Consider the following 18,572-nt stretch of genomic DNA (forward strand, 5'->3'; position numbering starts at 1 on the left):
AGGAAGAATTTTAATTTTGCTGGGCCAGGGAAGAACTGAAAACAGGCAGCAGAAAGCGGACTGGAAGTAAACATACTAAGCGGATGCCAGATCCTCTCATCTTTCCTGGGTTTTTGAGTTTAGGCACAGCCATGCGAACAGAGAGTAGATGACCCGTGTATCCGAACGCTTCCCTTGGTGCCCACCTGGGACACAAGTGCCGGTTGATCGCTTCTGACCTTGGAAACTCAGCTTAAACCCTTTTCTTTGATCGCTCCTCTCACTCTACATCTCTTAGCACTACAAATTCTGTTTTTCATTGAACTTACTTTCGAAGTTACAAAATAATATATGCCTTTTATTTAAAAAGTGAACTTAAGAAGATGAGCATAGAAGAGAAAAGGGCGAGCCCCTGTAAGCACTCTCACAGCTGGCGAGTGCTCTTCCGGGTCTTTGCCATGCACAGACAGACATGAGTATGTCAGTGTTATCAGAATAAACTTTTGTCCCACTATGATCAGATTCTTTGTTGTAATAAACATCTTGGTGTATTCCATTCCTACGGGAGCTGGAAGAAGAGACCTTTTAAAACCCAACAATTACCTTTCAGGCCCAAAGGAAAGTATAGGGCGGAAACGCCATTTTAAATGAGAGTTGAATACTCTTTTCTCAATCTGCAGAGGGAAACAGGATTCATAAGGAGCATCAGCTTAAACCCTTGTAGCAACTCTCAAGGCCCTGACATAGAGTGCGCATTCAATTGGCGCTTCTTGAATGAATGAGAAATTGTCCCCTTTCATGGTGCTTTTATTTTGGGTTAAGTAGTGTCAATACCAAGGATAACAGAAGCACATGTTTCCACATATAAATGTTATAAAGAGTGCTCCAAAGAAAAATTACAAATTTTATCATCATCCATTTTGGATCATTCAAGCCAGGATTCACTTCCATTTTTACTGCAAGTGACACAGAAAATCAGCCCTGTTACTCTTTACCACTTTCCAGACTTTGAGCCTTTGTCCTGTCATTCGTCACATGACTTTTCATACGCACATGCTTTATTCTCTCAAATGAATTGTACCCTCTGTGAGGATGGGGCGATTTCTCATGTATTTTCCTCAGCACTTGGGACATGCTCTGCACGCAGTCACTGTTAGGTAAATATTTCTTGATTTTACTGAGTATTGTGACTGTATTAGTTTGCTAGGGCATCAGCAACAAAGTACCACAAAGCGGATGGCTTAAACCACCGAAATTTATTGTCTCCCAGTTCTGGAGGCCAGATCCGAAATCGAGGTGTTGGCAGGACTGGCTCCTTCCGAGGCTCTGAGAGAAGGATCTGTTCCAGGCCTCTCTCCTCCGCCTGTGGATGGCTGTCTTCTCCTTGTGTCTCTTCACCTCGTCTTCCTTGTACATGTCTGTCTCTGTGTCTAAATTTCCCCTCTTTATGAGGACACAGTCATATAGGATTAGGCCCCGTCCTAATGACCTCATCTTAACTAGTTATATCTGCAAGAACCCTATTTCCATACAAGGTCGAATTCTGAGGTGCTTGGGGTTAAGACTTCGACCTATGAATTTCAGGAGGGGACACACTTCAACCCATAATAGTGGCCTTCCACAGAGTCATACAAATTCAGAGCAAGAAAAGGCCTTCAGCATCGTTTAGTTTGCCTGATAGCTGAATTCTCTCTTACCCCAAACCAAGAAGAACATTGAGAATTTTAATAATATTTTTGGCAACAGGATTTTAGGGTTGTTTTTGTTTTTCAACGTGTCTGTGTGTGCTTTCCAGACTGGTTCCCCCTGCCGGAGCCTCAGAGCCTTCAGAACGTCTGGAGCAGGTAAGCACTCCCTTGGCGAGCTGATCCACGAGCAGGCTTGAGGGGTATTTCCCTGGGCCTCAGTCCACTGAACACCCAGCCCCTGCACACCTCCGTCTGGGGCCCTAAGCCCCAGGAAGATGCCTCTGGGAAAGCCAGCCACCTGTGAGTCTGTTAGTTTTTCTCTATGCACCATTTTACTTTCAGGGAGTTTGGTCATTAAAATCGTTTTGTGCCCCTCAACCATGCCTGAGGCCTTGAGAGCGAGGGAGTGTTGGCCTGCGAGAAAACCTAGTGGGTTTATTATTCTCCGACACAGAGAAACCAAATAACATCATTGAGCGGCTGGGGGAGGGGGGGCGGCTTGATTCATGGAGGTCATCCTTTCCCAGGCCCTCGCTGCGCAGTCTCGGCTCAGACCAGGGCAGACTTTTATTACCAGCTTTCAACAAATCCTGAGTTTCTTTTGCAAAGTAAAACAGATAATAGAGACATTCCCGGAATAGCTAGCTAACGAAGCTGTGCCAGGCAACCTCAGGGCTAAGAAGAACTCCGTGTTTTCGGACAATGACCAATTACAATAAGCAGTATTATTTGATCTGAGAGTAATTAGCTGGGGCTCTGTTCTTTTTGCTTCAGTGAGGAGGCAAAAAGGGCAGTGAGGAAGACATCAGAGGCAGGGGAAGCGAGCTCAAATGTCAAAGAAAAACACGATCGCAGGTGGGGAGAAGGGAGAGAGCCTCGCTGGACCCTGAGCCTCGTTCTTCCCTGAAATACAGGCGAACTTAACCCAACCAAATCTTGTTTGATTTTTGCCCATACTTGCTGCTCTTGTGCTTTAAGAAGTCTCCGTGCAGAGTGACTATCAGAGCACAAAGTGAAATAGGTGGGAACACAGAACGAGGGACTGCCAAAGGGTCTCTGACTCGAGGGACGGTCTCCCTCAGTATGCCCGCACACTCCACTCTTACTTTCAAGCGCACCCGTCACCCGGTTTGGAGACGGTTCCAGGGAACAGCTGTTCCTCATGTCACTCAAGGTGTGCAGACTCTCTCTTGCCAGCATAGGCAGGCTCCCTACTCCTGGCCAGAGATACATGGATCCTAGCTCTGCCCTGTGGCTTTCTTTCATTACACTATTGGCTTCCAAAATAAATGGTACTCCAAACCTGAAAACCATGTTAACACTCTATGCTGCTGCTGTTTGGCGCTGTCACACAGCGGAAGAAAGTGCCACAAGCCCCCTACTATGGCTCCACCAGCCCTTCTTTCTGGACTGAGCAGCACTTGGGTTCGATGAATGTCCCTCTGGCTTTTCTGACACACACAACACCCACCACCTCTGCCCATGGCCTTGCTCCCAGCAATGCCTTTGCCTTAGCTCAGCCTACTTCCGGCTTCTCTGCGCTCAGATCCTCAAGGCAAGGAGTAACGCCTAGAGATGTGCTGTCTAATACAGTGGCCACTAGCCACAGGTGGCTATTTAAATTTAAATCAATTAAAATTAAATTTAAAATTCAATTGCACTGGCCACATTTCAAGGGCTCAATAGCCACATGTGAGTAGTGGCTACCGTATCAGCTGGGGCAGAAGTAGAATATTTCCATCAACAGGGAAACTTCTTTTTTTTTGCTTTTTGTTTTATTTTTATTTTTTATTGAGGTGACATTGCTTTATAACATTAGATAAATTTTAGGTGTACATTATTATATGTTTCATTTTCTGTGTAGATTACATAATGTTCACTGTCCACAGACTAATTACAATCCATCACCACACACATGCGCCTAATCACGCCTTTCATCCTCCTCCCTCCCCGCTTCCCCTCTGGTGATCACCAATCCAGTCTCTGTTTCTCTGTGCTTGCTTGTCGTTGTTTTTATCTTCTACTTATGAGTGAGATCATATGGTATTTGACTTTCCCCCTCTGGTTTATTTCACTTAGCGTAATACCCTCAAGGTCCATCCATGTTGTCACAAATGGCCAGATTTCATCATTTCTTATGGCTGAGTAGTATTCCATTGTGTATATATACCACATCTTCTTCATCCATTCGTCCCTTGATGGGCACCTAGGTTGCTTCCAAGTCTTGGCTGTTGTGTATAATGCTGCAATGAACATGCGGGTGCATGTATCTTTATACATTTGTGTTTTCAAGTTCTTTGGATAGATACCCAACAGTGGAATAGCTGGATCATATGGTAGATCTATTCTTAATTTATTGAGGAATATCCATACTGTTTTCCACAGTGGCTGCACCAGTTTGCACTCCCACCAGCAGTGTACAAGTGTTCCCTTCTCCCCACATCCTCTCCAACACTTTTTGTTTCCTGTCTTGTTAAGTATAGGCATTCTGACGGGGGTAAGGTGATATCTCATTGTAGTTTTGACTTGCATTTCCCTGATAGTTAATGATGCTGAGCATCTTTTCATGTGTCTGTTGGCCATCCAGATATCTTCTCTGGAGAAACGTCTATCAGGGAAACTTCTATTGGCAGCACTGGCCTAGATGATCACGGGAGAAAGTTCTAGGCTGGGGGAAGGGCTTCATCATTGAAAGAAGGATGTTTGGTGAGATGTTTGTGCTTTTCCTATATTATTTCATTTATTCCTCACAAATCTCATTTCCATTTCAAAGAGGAGGAAACTGAGGCTCAAGGAAGTTAAGTAACTTAGCCAAAGTTGTCAAGCTAAGTAAGTGGTGGAGCCGGGATTCACCCGATCACAGGTCTCTGTGCCTTTGTCAGTCGAGTCAGATTGCAAGTGTTGTGAGTAAAGGGAGCCAAGGTGTCACCGGCTTTTTTACAAGATTTCTGCAGAGGAGCAGAGGAACTGTGCACAGGGCTGTAAATGCCCCTCAGGGCCAAGCCTGGAGTTTGATGGCGACCTGGTTAATGTGGGCCACTAAGTGCATACTCACTTGTTAGATTGATTAGAAAATTATAGCACAGCTTCTCTGAGCTTGTCTCTTTCTAGTGTTGGATATATTTCTTATTAGGAGGTGTCTGCTTTACCTCATCCTAAACTGACAGCATTAAAAAACTGCCCACTCTCCTGGAACAATAGCAACAAAAAGGTCACTATTGAAAAAAATGATGAATAAAGTTTGCAGCTCAGTTGATGGTATTGTGCCAATATTAACTGCTTAGGCTGGACAATTTTACTATGCTTATATAAGATGTGACATTAGGGGAAGCTGGTGAAACATGTGAGGAAACTGTATTATTCCTGCAACTCTTCTGTAAACCTAAAATTACTTCAAAATAAAAACAAATTGAAAAATTGGAAAAAAAATGCCCACTCTATCCCTGCCCTTCTGCTCTTTCCGTGGATCTAGGAGAAAACAACAAAAAACCCAGTCGAACTCACAGTGACCAGCCTTGTCCTGCAAACAGATACAGCCCTTCCACCGCCAGGTCGATGGCAGCAATGGCAGTGGGCGGTTTTTACACTTAGGGTCAGGCTGAGCTCAGAAATCAAGGCTGTTGCCTCAGGTCCCTGAGAAGCACCAGATTTTAGACGTCTTGAGGGATGGGCTGGTTGATGACGCTTTATACAACGGCCGAATTAAGAGCCTGACTTTCATTTTTTATTATCGTCTATGTTTTTATTCTGGACTTCTAAAATTAAACGTGGATGTCCTCACACCCAGCACATCTTTTAGGATCGATTTACAATTTTAATCCGTTTTACAACTTTCATAAGCAGTGGGGCCTGTGGCGATTCAAATCTGCTGGAATGAATTTGTTATCCTTGCACACAGGGACAGGAGCCCTCTGGGGCTGCTGTGGACATGGAAACCGGTTCAGCTTCACTAGATAATATTCTTAATCAAAAACTTTAACATGTCATCTATCCTTCAACCTGGGAGTTTCCAGTCTCAGAATTTATACTAAGGAAATCATTGCACAAGTACACAAAGATTTCTCATTGAGGATATTTGTCACAGCACGATTTTAATAGTGGCCCCTCGCACACCCTAACCAAAAAGGAAACAACTTCGATAAGGGTCTGGCTGTGAAGATTATGGTGCCCACATGATGAAATGCTGTGCAGCCATGACAGTTATGTCCTAGGAGGCTAGTCAAAGTCCTGGGAAGATGATCAAGATCGTCAAATGGAAAAAGTATAACAGCATGTAGAGGACGATCCCATTTTTTCATAAAACAAAAAACATATCTGCATAAAAATAAAGGACTAAAGAAGAAAAATGGAATCCCAGAGCAATGATGATTATCTTTGAGTGAAGGGGGTTATCTCAGAGGGATGGGATAGTTTTGATTTTCCTTCTCTGCATTTTCTAAGTGTTCTACGATAAGGATGTGTTGCTTTGGCAATGGAACACTTCTGGCTTCTTGAAATGTTACTAGAAGGAGAGGTTCATCGGAGGGGGTCTTTGTCTTTGTTGACAGACTCATGAATTGGCTGGGTGGATGTTTCTAACTCTACGAGACCCTTCTGGCATGTCGGTAGTTACTATCACCAGCCTGACAAATGACACTTATTAACATATGGTCTATATGGAAGGGTGCTGGCAGGCAAATCAACGTTTGTGATGTTCACTTTTCATGCCAACTTTCATTTCCAAAGTAGGAGTGGTAACCAGTGAAGAATTGTTCTAGCAGGAGTTAGAGAAGGTGGCAAATTGGAGAAATGTGACAGTGAAGGCTGTGGATAGCAAGGAAGACTATCAATGCAGAAAGAGGTAGAATGATACAAACGTGGAGGTAAATTAACATTTGTGCCCAAAGAAGCAACATCTGTATTCCTGGGGCTCTTTTCTCTGCTCCCAAATGAGAGTGCGATACACCAATGGCAAGGTGGGGACTGTCGGGACGCTCGGTCCGGTCGGGTGGTCCTGCTCCAAGTGCTGCTGGTAACGGCTTATATTCGGGGGCCACGGATTTGGCTTACACAGGGAGGACCAACATGAACTTGGCTCATGGGAGGAAAGCCTTCATTTGTGTACTTTGCCCTTGTCACTGCCTGCTGGGGAGCTGGAGAAGTGGGTGGTGACGGTGACAGTTTGGAGGCCATGGGACTGGAACAAATCCCGACTCCACCAAAAGCCTTGCTACAACCTTGTGGGAAGGTGGGGGCAGGGTTGGTTAGCTGAAGAGGAAAGTCCTTAAAAAGAAGTCTTCACATCCATCACTGTCAGTACCTACACTCCTTTCCTTCATTTGCCTGATAAAATGGCCTGCTCTTCTGTGTGTCCTTGCTAAGCCCATAAGCTCCACAGCCTAGCCTAGATAAAAACAGTCTAGATAAAAACAGTATGCATGTCCTGCTAACGCAAGTTCAAAAAAGGTCCCTTATCCAATCAGATTGTAGCTCCTCAGCTCCTTCCAATGAGCAATTCTGTAGCAATTCAATTGTTATGGGCCAATAGGTGGGAGTGTTCGGAGAGAACAAATCGCTGATTGGGGTGGGGCTGTGGAGATGGAAGCTGATAGAGGCACTGCCCCCCACTATCCATCACCACCTACCTACCCACCCACCCCCTGGAAATTCATAGAGTGGGTGCAGGCCCCAATTTTGGCACATATCCCACCCCACCACCCTATGGTGTGGGTGGACCAGCTAGAATTTTTTTCATGAGTTTGTCACCGAATCTCCTTCCAGATGGATACCAGGCCCTAGTGATTTGTACCAGCTTCCCCACTCCAAATGCCATTTTATTGGTGCTGAAAATGTGTACCTGGGCAGGGCACCCTGGATGGAGAAAATACCCGCCAGCGCCTCTTGACCCACAAGCTAATGAGTAGGCCACCACCCCAGGGTCCCTTCTCTCCTAACTGGCCTGGAAATTTGCAAGGACTGGGGATTTGCAAATTTCTTCTCTATCTTAAGTCTATGAAGCAATTACTCCTGAGCTTGAGGATAAAATTATCTGTTTGTAGAAACAGTTTTATGTCATGGGAATCAGATAGCTGACAGTCTCTCATGTAAATCTCATGCAAAAATTAGGCAAATTACAACTGTGGGCCAGGCCTTCCAGCGCCACTGCATCACGGCCCCAGGGAAGGGGAAAGGCATCAATTCCTTGTTGCTTTGCTTGGTATGTATATGCGACATTATATAAGCTCATTGATATTTTTGCTTAATTGGGGATTTGCATGGCCATGCACCATAATTCTGAATGTCAGACATCGGTCCTGCAGTCAACTGCCTCCTGGGATCTGTAGTTTTCCGTCTTGTGGTTTTCTACTCGTAAACCTGGCTGTGGGCTCTAGAGATGGGTGCACTTAAATGATTGGCACTAGATTAGCAAAGACTTTCAAACATTATAAGTAAGCAGGAAACGTGGAGCCCCACAAGGCCTGCCCTTCACTAGCTTCATATATGGCCCTCTACCCTCTTTGTGCCGGGCAAGCTAACCGGCCTTTCTTCCATTCTTTAAACTCCCTCTCTTCCCTCCCACCCTGGTGTCTGTAAGAACACCACAGATCTCTGTCTGCTGCGCCTGCCCCTCCCTTGCCCCAATTCCTGAGCTCTCAGCTCAAATGCTGCTTTCTCAGGGAAGCCTTCTCTGATTACCTTCTCCCACTCTAAGTCAGGTATCTGGGCCTTTTTTTTCACAGTGGTACTTAGGCATTTGTATGATCATTTCATTAGCATCTGACAGCTCTACTAGACTAAGCTGCCCGATGGATGCAGTCTTGCCTGTGTCTCCCAGAGCCAACTACCTACTAGCACATAGTAGTTGCTCAATTAATGGATTCGCTCATCTCCAGATTTATAATTCAACATAAGGTCAACTTGAGGATTTGTCCTTACTGTAATTTGGGTACTTAATTATCTCTCTTCCTGTGCTCTTATCAGCAGGAATCAAGAGAGTGTCTTAGGTAATAACCCTGGGAGCCGAGCTTCAGAAACACTGTAAATAAGAGAATTTTCTGCTCAAACTTCCCCCCCCCCCCCCAGAATCGCCTCCACCCTTCCCCCTGCAGGATTCCCTGCTTGCAGACTTTGGAGTCCAGAGCCTGCGGCCTATTTCCAATAGGGCTTTTCTGCTTGGTGGGAGCTGCTGCGGGCCTCAAAGAAGAATCCTTCATTATATATTTCTGCCTCTATAATTGTAATTCCAAGTCCTTTATGTATACTCAGTGCCTAAGATGCGATGGAGGCGGAGGGAGCCGGGTGCTAGAACGCTGCGCGTTTTCCCTTCATCTCGGTAACAGGACAGGGGAGAGTTTCTGCGTGGGATTATTTTCCCGCTTGCCATCAAGGTTACTTATCCCAGGAACGTTCTGTTTGAAACACTCTCCTAGCCTTCTCCTTTACTTTACTTTTTTCCCCTTTATTTTCAGAAGGGAGGCCTCTACAGAAACCATTTTTCTCTTCCACTTTTCCAGGTTGGGCAAGGTTCCTGCAGCTGAAGACCTGGCTTCGCAGATGCTCAAAGGCTGTCCCAGAGACCGCGTCTCCGCCCGGCAGGCGCTGGTTCACGACTATTTCAGCGCCCTGCCCGCCCAGCTGCACCAGCTTCCTGACGGTGAGCGTGTGCGTGTGCACATGTGCACATGTAAGTTCGGTGTCTAAGTGTTTTCTCTGAGAGCTGGAGAATCATAGCATTTGCAACCACAAGCGAGCTCAGAGGTCAGTTTGCCTGGGAGAAGCAAGATGGGGCCAATCTTGCCTGAGTTTTGCATGAGAGTCTCTCAAACTCAAAAGCGCCGGTGGGTTGAGGCGACACAGACCTCCTTGTAATGATCCAAACATTTCCCATATACACACGCACACTCAGAAATCAGCCGAGATGAAAGCTGCCTCTGCGTTGCTTTCGCTAGCATCTGCCAGGAGAAGCCAAAGAAAAGTTTCTAACAACCCCCCTCTTTCCATCGGGAGTAAGATGATAGGTGACATGGATATGTCAGGCGCGGAGAGCAGGGCCTTTCTTGACTGGTAATCGGATGCTGCCGAAGGAAGTGCGGGGTGGGGCGCTGGGGGCGGGGTCCTCCCGGCCCGGACACCCACGGGAACACAAGTCACCCTGAAATCAGCTTTGCTGACTGGGCCTGAAGTCATTTTCCAAATGTGGAATCTGCTGAGGGATCATGTGGCGGGAGCTTTGCTCGAGTTTCTCAGAATGTGGCCAGGAAGGGCCGTGCGGAGGATGTGGGAGGTGCGGTCACGGCCCGGCTGTTTGCGGGGACTAATCTTAGGCGGAGTTTCCCTGAAAACATCCACCATTCAACAGAAAACAGTTTTTAGAAGTCCTAAGCCGGAAAGAAGAAAGCCAAGAAGGAAGGGCTAGGGGCTCAGGCGGGCAAGAGGGTGCAGGCATGGGGCGCGGCGGGGCGAGCATGGGGCCGGGCGAGCTGCGGCCCAGGGAGGCTCAGGCGGGCGCGCTGGCCATGGTTCCCAGCGTCGGGACGCGCAGCCCCCTGGACCTAGGACGGTGTCCCGCGACAGGCCAAGGCTCTTAGTTTGGGATTCCTTGAGGTATTTTATTGTTACAGTGAGTCATTTAGGATCTCCAAAAATAGCCATAATCGTACAACTGGGGTTAACTCTTACTTAACCCTGTAAGAAGAGTGATTCATCAGTATTTATTAAATTGCCATTAAGTGTCAAGAACATATTAAGTGCTATAAAAATTGAGGAAAAAGAAGAGATTTGTCCTTGACCTCGAGGACCCTGCGGAGTGGGAAGAGGAAACAGGGAACGTCCTACACGTGTTAGCACAAATCCTGTCGCAACAGCTCGAGCCTGGGCGTAATCAGCTGCAGATGGCCGGAGAATACTGCGCTGAAGGCAGCGCTTTGGAGGAACTAGAATAACTCAGGGAGAGGGATTAGACCGGAGGTGAATCTGGACTGGAATCTGGAAGGAGGCATGTGGGTGGAGTAAGAGACATTCCAGGCCACGAACATTTTTCCCCCTTCCTGCTACCTCCCCCCACCGCATCCCCACAGCCCCCACTCCCACCCCAGCACCCTTTTCCCAGTCTGAGCCCCTGGATCTCTCCTTCCTCGCTTTCTTCTCTCAGGCTGGGGCTGGCTAACTACCACTTCAGGCAAGCAGACACACACGGGCGTACACACAGACACACACTCACACTCCCCCTCTCTCCACTTAAAGAGACTTCCCCCACTGGCCCTCCTCTGGGATCTATTATGCTACACACTGGGAACCGCTGGGGACCTTCTAAGTTGTCTGGGCACCGGCTTCTGCTGAGGAGAATAATTAGGAAGAAACAATCACTGTCAGACCTGATGGGAGGGTAGAAACTTGGGGTTGATTCTTCCTGGCCACCGAAGCAAAGCCACCAACAGAAGGGCTCTGCGCACGTATGTCTGTGTGTCTGTGTGTGTCTGTCCATCTGCGTGTGCACACACGGGCGCATGCGGGTGTGAGAGAGAGAGACCGATCTGTATTCCTTCTCTGTTCACCCAGCCACAGAGCCCAAATCTACTTTGACACTTTTAGAAAAATGAAAAGATGGGAGCTTGCAGGCGCCTGCCTGCGCTGGGGGGAGACAGGGTGCTCACAGCAGGAGGGAAGTTGACTTTTCTTTATACATATAGGGGTTTTTCCATGCAGAGTTTAAATTATGCCTGATAAAAGGAGTTTCGTGGATGCTTCAGTTCTTTCAAATTCTCCTGGCTTCCTCCCAATTAAATGAGGTTTGTCAAAGCCACAGGGCTCTGCTGCTGCTGCCTGGCCGACAAGCACTTCCTGCAGCGACATCTCGAATCCCCGAGGGAGAAGATGAAAGGGCCGGTGCCAGGAGATGGGGAGGGGGACGGGGGTGTGTGTGTGTGCTTGTGGGAGGGGGTACAGAAATAGGTTTAGAGACAGACCGACAGATAGGACGTGGGACAAGTAGACAGGGACAGCAAAGCTCCCAGGAAAATTGGAAAGAAAAATAGAAGAGAGAGAGGCAGCGGGGGCCAGCTTGTGCACCTTGACACCAGTGGCCCACACCACAGACACATCTACCGAGGGATGTACTCTCCTGGCCGGGCAGGGCCAGCCTACTTTTTCACTGCCCACGGCAATGAGCCTTTGTTAAGAGCCTCCTTTGCAGACAAGGAGCACCAGCCAATCATCACAGTTCCCAACCTGCAGGGACACAGAATCTCTGTCCCCGGGATGGGCTGCCCCACGCAGAAGAATTGTGCAAAAATAAGACATGCTCTTGTGAGTGTTGGTAAAGAAAGTTTCCCTGCCATAATTATGCGAAAAATTTTGCTCTCTGCTGGCATTTCAGTATGGAATCATTTAGGAGTTTATATTTATATCATTTCAGTATTCTGGCTGCAGCATAACAAAGTTGTCACTTTAAAATATATTCTGTTTCCTCTTTGATCTGGGAGATGCCAGCTCTTATTGTCTGCCCTCTGACGAGGACAATTTAAGCATGAAACCTGTGGCTGGGAAATACGTGAAGAGTGGAAAGACAGTCTAAATCCCAGGGGAGGAGTGGCAGGGAAACTGCCTACCACATGCCAGAAGTGCTCCCATCCGCCCGTGTGTTTTCACCAGGCCAAGGGGTCCTGAAGGATGCTGTCTCTAGGTCGCGGCAGTAAGCTGATGGCCAGAGGAAATGGGGGCTTACTTGCCATGAGAATCCAGGGAACCCGGGATTGGTCCCCTTTGGGAGAGCACTCTGGAGTGGAGAAGCGTGAGTGTTGGAATGGCAGGCCTGTGGGAACTTCTGCCAAGCACTGACATCTTCCCTGGACAGCTCTTGAACACCTGAAGAAACATTTGTTGAAGGAGAAATTATTGGTAGTCTCTCTCAAAACACACCCAACAGCAAGCTAATTGCTTTTGCAGATGGCTAAGGGGACGCTCTTCCCACTCAGTCACCGGCTTTCGGCCACACTTGTGGTCCTCGAGGCTGAGCCAGCAGTGCAGGACGTCAGCTGGGGTGACCAGGACCTAAAATTAGGCCTGTGGCAGCTCTCTAATCTTAGCTGCAGGTTCAGCTTCTTCGTTTGATTCCCTCTGCCCTCAGCATGAACTTGGGCTCTGAGCAAGGAGCACTGTGTAATGATTTGGGGGTGGAGGGAGTAGAAAATCATTAAGCTGCCCCTTCTAGAAACTGGCTCCACTCCGTTCTTGCAGGGAGCCTTCCAAATGTTACGCTTGAAAAGTTGGGACTGCTTTTGGAACCTAGCCATTTTGAACTACAGACACTGATCCACAAAAGTATTTTTTATCTGGGGCCGTAAATGCCACATAATTTAAGAGTCTGGTCCTTAAGCCCCGTCCTTGATCGTCATCACATCAAAGGCTGTCTCTCCCTGTGGGTTGGTCCCATTTTGCTTTCCGCATCCCAGGCTTGAGTCTCTCCCATTTCTTCCTGGACTAAATCTGTCTTCTCCTTTAAAACTGGTTCCAGCATCTTAGGAAAAAAGAAAATCCTAAAACTTAAACGCTTGCAATTGTTTCACTAGTAATTTTGCGAAAACAATTTGCCAGAGTCCTTCTTGCCCGCACACCCTTCTGCACTCCTAGGGCTGGAAGACGACACGGCAGCAGCTCCAGCCTTCGTCACACCGCCTGGCGTCTCTACGCTGGGAGTTATTCAGGGGCCTTATTCACGTCGCCCTATCGAAATCTGAATAATTTTTTGTTTTTCTTCAATAAAAGAACTTCAGGCCTTCTTTTAATATTATCTCTTTAATACATCTGAAGATCCCTTGATATCACTCTCCAAAGCTCACTTTTCTAGAGTCAGTTCCTTTGACTGCCACCCCATATAGATTCTGTTTCTCTCACTTTTTTTTTTTTTTTGAGGAAGATTAGCCCTGAGCTAACATCCGCCGCCAATCCTCCTCTCTTTGCTGAGGAAGACTGGCCCTTAGCTAACATCCATGCCCATCTTCCTCTGTTTTGTATGTGGGATGCCTGCCACAGCATGGCTTGATAAGTGCTGCACAGGTCCGCACCCGGGATCCGAACCGGTGAACCCAGGGCCACTGAAGCGGAGCATGTGAACTTGACCATTAAGCCACCGGCCGACCCCTGTTTCTCTCACTCTTTAATCATTTTGTTTCATTATTCTATTCTGAACCTGTCCGCATTATTTTGCTTAGCTCTGAGACTAGGGACCCCATGTAGACTCAGGTTTCTAACATGGTGGGAGAATTATGTTCCAGTTCATTCACTGAAGACTTACTGAGGGTCTGTTAGGTATGATATTGAGGGATACAAAAATGAGTGAGTCACGGACACTGTCCTCAAGGAGCTTATGGTCCTCAGGGAAATGAGACAAGGACATAAACAGCCACAGCTCAAATGGGAGGTGCTCTGGGTGTTCAAAGCAGGTGAGATTAACTCCAGCTGTGGGGATCCAGGCTTTGTGAGTGGGTCTTGAAAGATGATGGGGTCCGGATGGTTGGGGCGGAAGGACATCCAGAGAGAGGAATGTCATCCTCCTCGTAATATGGTCTAACGTCATTCTGAAGGTTTCTTCTTTTTAGTAATGGTGGCACAATCCTGACTCATATTCCATCCTAGTTTTTACTCTTTATCATTGCATGCCTTCTTGCAACAATTCGAACATTCTTTAACGTGTACTAGTGAAATTTAGTTTAGCTCTTTGTATGCTGATGATTGCAAATCTGTTCCGTTTGCTTTTGTTGTCTAGTCTATTCAAAATTTAACCAGAATACTTGTCTTTCTAGAGGCGGGGTTTCAGGGGTTGGGATGGTGGGGACAAGGGAAGGCAGAGTCTGAGCCAGGTCTCTCAACCCCGTTCTGCTTCTAGAGGTTTCTAACCTAATTCAGACCTCTCTCTCTACCTTTTAGATCCTCCATTACCCAGTGCTTAAGAAGGAATACATTAAGAAGCAAGTTAGGAAGTGTCCTCTGTAACACACTTCTTCACCTTCTATGCACAAAGTTGTCCTTAACCCGTTTCAACACGTTAGGTAAGACGTTGGGTTGAGACTCAGGTTATGGTGCTGCATAGAGTTGTGTTGCTTGGAGAAATCTGGGTAAACCAAGTCCCTCAGCGCCACCAAGCCCTTACGTTAGTTAAATTTGTTAGCATCATGGGCTGAAAGAGTCTCCAAGTAAAGAGAAACCATTCAGGAAAGAGTTAGAGACCTTTGAGTGAGAAAGGATCTTAGAGACTCACTATTCCAAATCTTCGTTGTCAGATGAGTCCCTGACACCAGGGAAGAATAATGACAGCTGCCATTGATTGGGCATCTATGTGCTTTACATAAATTCCCATTCAATCTGTATACTAACTGGTGAAGCTGGAGTTATTATCCTCGTGTTACATATTAGAAAATTGGGACTGACAGAGGCTAATTGCTCAAAGTCATACAGCTAGTAAGTGGGAGGGCCAAGATTTGACTTCCGGTCAGACTCCCAAGCCACTCTCCTCCCACTCCTCATTGCTGCTTGTTAAGGATCACATGGGAATTTGGTAGCAAAACCAGGATTAGAACCAAGATCCTGACTCACAGGCCTTTTCACCGTCTTATGCTCTATCTGTTGATTTTAAAGCCTCCCCAAGAAAGATTCCACGTGTCCCCAGCTTACACGTTGACTATCTCACAATTAAAGGGGCTCAATTTTATGTTTAATAGAGACTCTTGCCCCTGACCTCTTCCTCAGTCCTCACTGTCATCTTGTCTTAGTTTCTGTTCCTTTTCTTGTTTTTTTGAAATACACAATCACTCTTGAGTTTTGAGATTTCTTCATCAATAGTGGTTATTTTTCACTTCACTATAACTCATTCAATTGCATAAGAAAAATATCAAGAATCCAATAGAAAATTGGCCAAAGGCACAAAATAGCAATTTATACAAAGGAAAGAAAAAGAGCATATCAACACATGGAATAAATAGACAGCCTTACTAGTGATTAAATAGATACAAATAACTGCTAAAGTAGTTATTTTTCCCCTCAAACTAATGACTCCCGGTGCTGGTGAGGTGGTGGTGAAATGATTCTCTGCTCGTGGTGTTATAAGTTGGGGCAAGCTTTACAAAGCATTATAGTGAGCCTATCAGAGCCACAAAAATGGTCACAACCTCCAATCCTACACTTTGGTTCCTGGAATTATCCAAAGAAACAATTGAAGAGAAAGAAAGAAAAAAAACCCTACATCCATAAAAACTTTCATTGCAGTGTTGTCTATAATTTTTTGAAATTATAAAATAAAAATAAAAGAAATTCTACATATTCAACACTAGACAACCGGTTGGACAAATGTTGGTATAATGACTCAGCCTATAGTACTATGTAACCATTTAAAATGATAATTCACAGGAGTGGATCGTAATGTGGAAATGTTTATGCTATGATAGGAGCTGAAAGGAAGTAGGATATAAAATTGCATGTTGTAGTGTACCTGTGAAAAGGTACCATGCGTATCAGCAAAACTGAAAGGTTGTGTACAAAAATAAAACTGCTTCTCTAGTTTAGGGGGATTGTGGGTAGTTTTTTTCCTTTTTCAGAGTTTTCTGTAATGTTCATGTTACATTGTCTTTACTGTTTAAAAGAATGAGGCAAGACAAATGGTACAGGGATTCTAAGCTCTGGACTGACAGTCAAAGGATCTGAATTTTCTTCTTTTTTTCCTGCATAACAGGTGTTATTGGCCTTCATAAACCTCAGTTTATCAGTCTACACAATGGGTTAACACTAGTTTCCTTTACCCTGGATTGACAGAATGTTTACTTTATAAAGCTTTTAACTCACTGAATGCAAGACCGTTCACATGAATGCAGTCCTGGGAGAATGAGAGGCAGGAGGGAGAGGAAAAGATAAACAGGCACTAATTAATTTTAAAAGGAAAGATCATCCACTTTAATCGGAAATGCATATGTACTGTGCCCCTAGTCAGAATCTTAAGAGCACTCACTCCGTGTTAGTTAGCAGCTTCGATTTAAAGCACTGTGTGATCCTTTGGGCTTTGAAGATATGAAGCCTATATACATACACATGAGCTGGAATTGCCGTGGAGTCACGGGGCAGCGAGCGCTCTGAATAATTAAATGCACTAAGCAGCTTCAGCTGATGGATTGATGATGCGTGAGAGCAGAGGAGCGCAAAAACCACATGACAAGGGAAATTACAAGACATTCTGAAATGATGGTTTAATTTCCAAGCTTTCTTTGCAACTTGTGCTTTCTCTTTTAGCCGTTACTGGCGAGTAAAGAGATTTGATTATCTTGTTTCCTGTGAAAGGTTATTTAGCCCCTCAATCCCATTAAGTCACTTTCTGCACTCCAGTGCACCCAGCCTTCACCAGGTTATCAGCCCGGGAAGAGTAAATGGAGACACCAGGATCAGATTTCTAAAGGAAGGAAAGTTACAGCTAAGTTTGAAAGGGTGACAGCCAGCAGCCGGGAGCTTAGGAACTCAATTAGCCTGAAAGACAACTATCTCATTATCTCATTCCCAAATGATCTAAATACATAAGAATCTAAAAGTTTTAAATAAACTTGTCCTACTGACTGTCTAGATGACTGAATTTCCCTTCTCAAAACATTTTTAAACACCCGCTTTCGTATTTATTTATTCGAAGCGCGCAGCAGCTGTGGTAATTATGCTGTCAGACTCACTGAGCTAATGAGGAGTCAGCCGAACGGGAGGGTCGCGTCTGCGAGACTGCGGCAGCAGAGCCGCTCTGCTGCTTTTTTCCGTCTTTCTTTTTCTCCCCTTGTTTCCTTTTTCTTTTCCTAGGAGTTGGGAAGCTGAATCGGGCAGTCCGCTGCCAAATTGCCATCCTTTGATTAACTCCCCTTGGTTGCTTTCCCGGCACTGTTCTGCCAGATAATGTTTCTCTTTCTCTCTCCTCTCTTTCTTCTTCGTCCTCTTTTGCTCTCCCCCGACTTCCCCTCCTCTTCCTCTCTCTCCCTCAGTCCCTCTCTTCCTCCGCCCCTCCCTTTTCTTCCCTCTTCCCCTTACTCTTTCCCTCCTCCTCCCTCCTTACTTTGGGGAGCTACTGCTTTTGAGGGACAAGGAAGACTGAGGGACATCTTCCTGCCATTGTCCCCAAGGCAAGAGGATACTTCTCCCCGAGGAAAGTTCCCAAGATGGTTTGGACTTGAGTTGATCTGAGAGTAAGCTATAAAGTTTACATACTGTTTGTTTTAGCTGAGTGTTTCTGCTACACATGAGCTGAAAGAAAGTAGAATACAAAATTGCACAGTATAAAGTGCCTGTGAGAATAGATGACGCATATCAACAAAACCTGATGTCTCCTCTTTGCAGCCTAGCAAATCTGTAATTCCAAACCCAGGAGTCAGGGCCACAGATGGCCCACAGCACCCGAGGCAGAAGTGCGGGCCCAGCGAGGCAGAGCCAGCGCTGCAGGTTTATTTCTTCCCTTTGGGTGTGGGCAGCTTCCAGCAAATAATATTATTAAGGCATTTTACGCTTTCAGTATGCCAAAACCAGAAGCTTCTCTTTCTGTTACATTGGTGAGATATTTAGAGCAACCCAGGCTTGTGCAGATTGTGACCCTTAGAAAAACAATGCCTAAGTGGAAGGACGCCCCGGGCAGGTTTCATGGACGTGCTTTGGTGACAATGTGGCTCTTTGCTGTTTTTCTTGGATGGTATCTATGCTGACGCTTTTAACAACGGCTAACTAGCTATTAGAAATACATTGTGTGTCAGGAGCAACCCGAGATGTTTTGCATATATTATCTTCTTTACACTTAGAGGAATCTGCCAGGAAGTTTTATTCTCCCCATTTTGCGATGTTAGCTTTCGGAGGACTTGGCCCCTAACTTTATCGTAGTAAGCACCCAGGAACAACACACACTTAACAAACGCAGGCATTATG

The 18,572-nt window shown here is 46.0% G+C and overlaps 1 protein-coding gene across 1 annotated transcript in view; it reads left to right on the plus strand.

The window, feature by feature from the left end:
* The window catches only part of CDK15 (cyclin dependent kinase 15), an 85,170-nt gene that overhangs the window by 63,011 nt on the left and 3,587 nt on the right, over positions 1–18,572 (plus strand). The window contains exons 11-12 of the mRNA XM_014860064.3: positions 1,775–1,823; positions 9,161–9,300. Coding sequence (XP_014715550.1) covers positions 1,775–1,823; positions 9,161–9,300 — 189 coding nt within the window. The remainder of the gene's footprint in view (positions 1–1,774; positions 1,824–9,160; positions 9,301–18,572) is intronic.

This window comes from Equus asinus, chromosome 4 (assembly GCF_041296235.1).
Source record: "Equus asinus isolate D_3611 breed Donkey chromosome 4, EquAss-T2T_v2, whole genome shotgun sequence".
Taxonomy (NCBI): Eukaryota; Metazoa; Chordata; class Mammalia; order Perissodactyla; family Equidae; genus Equus; species Equus asinus.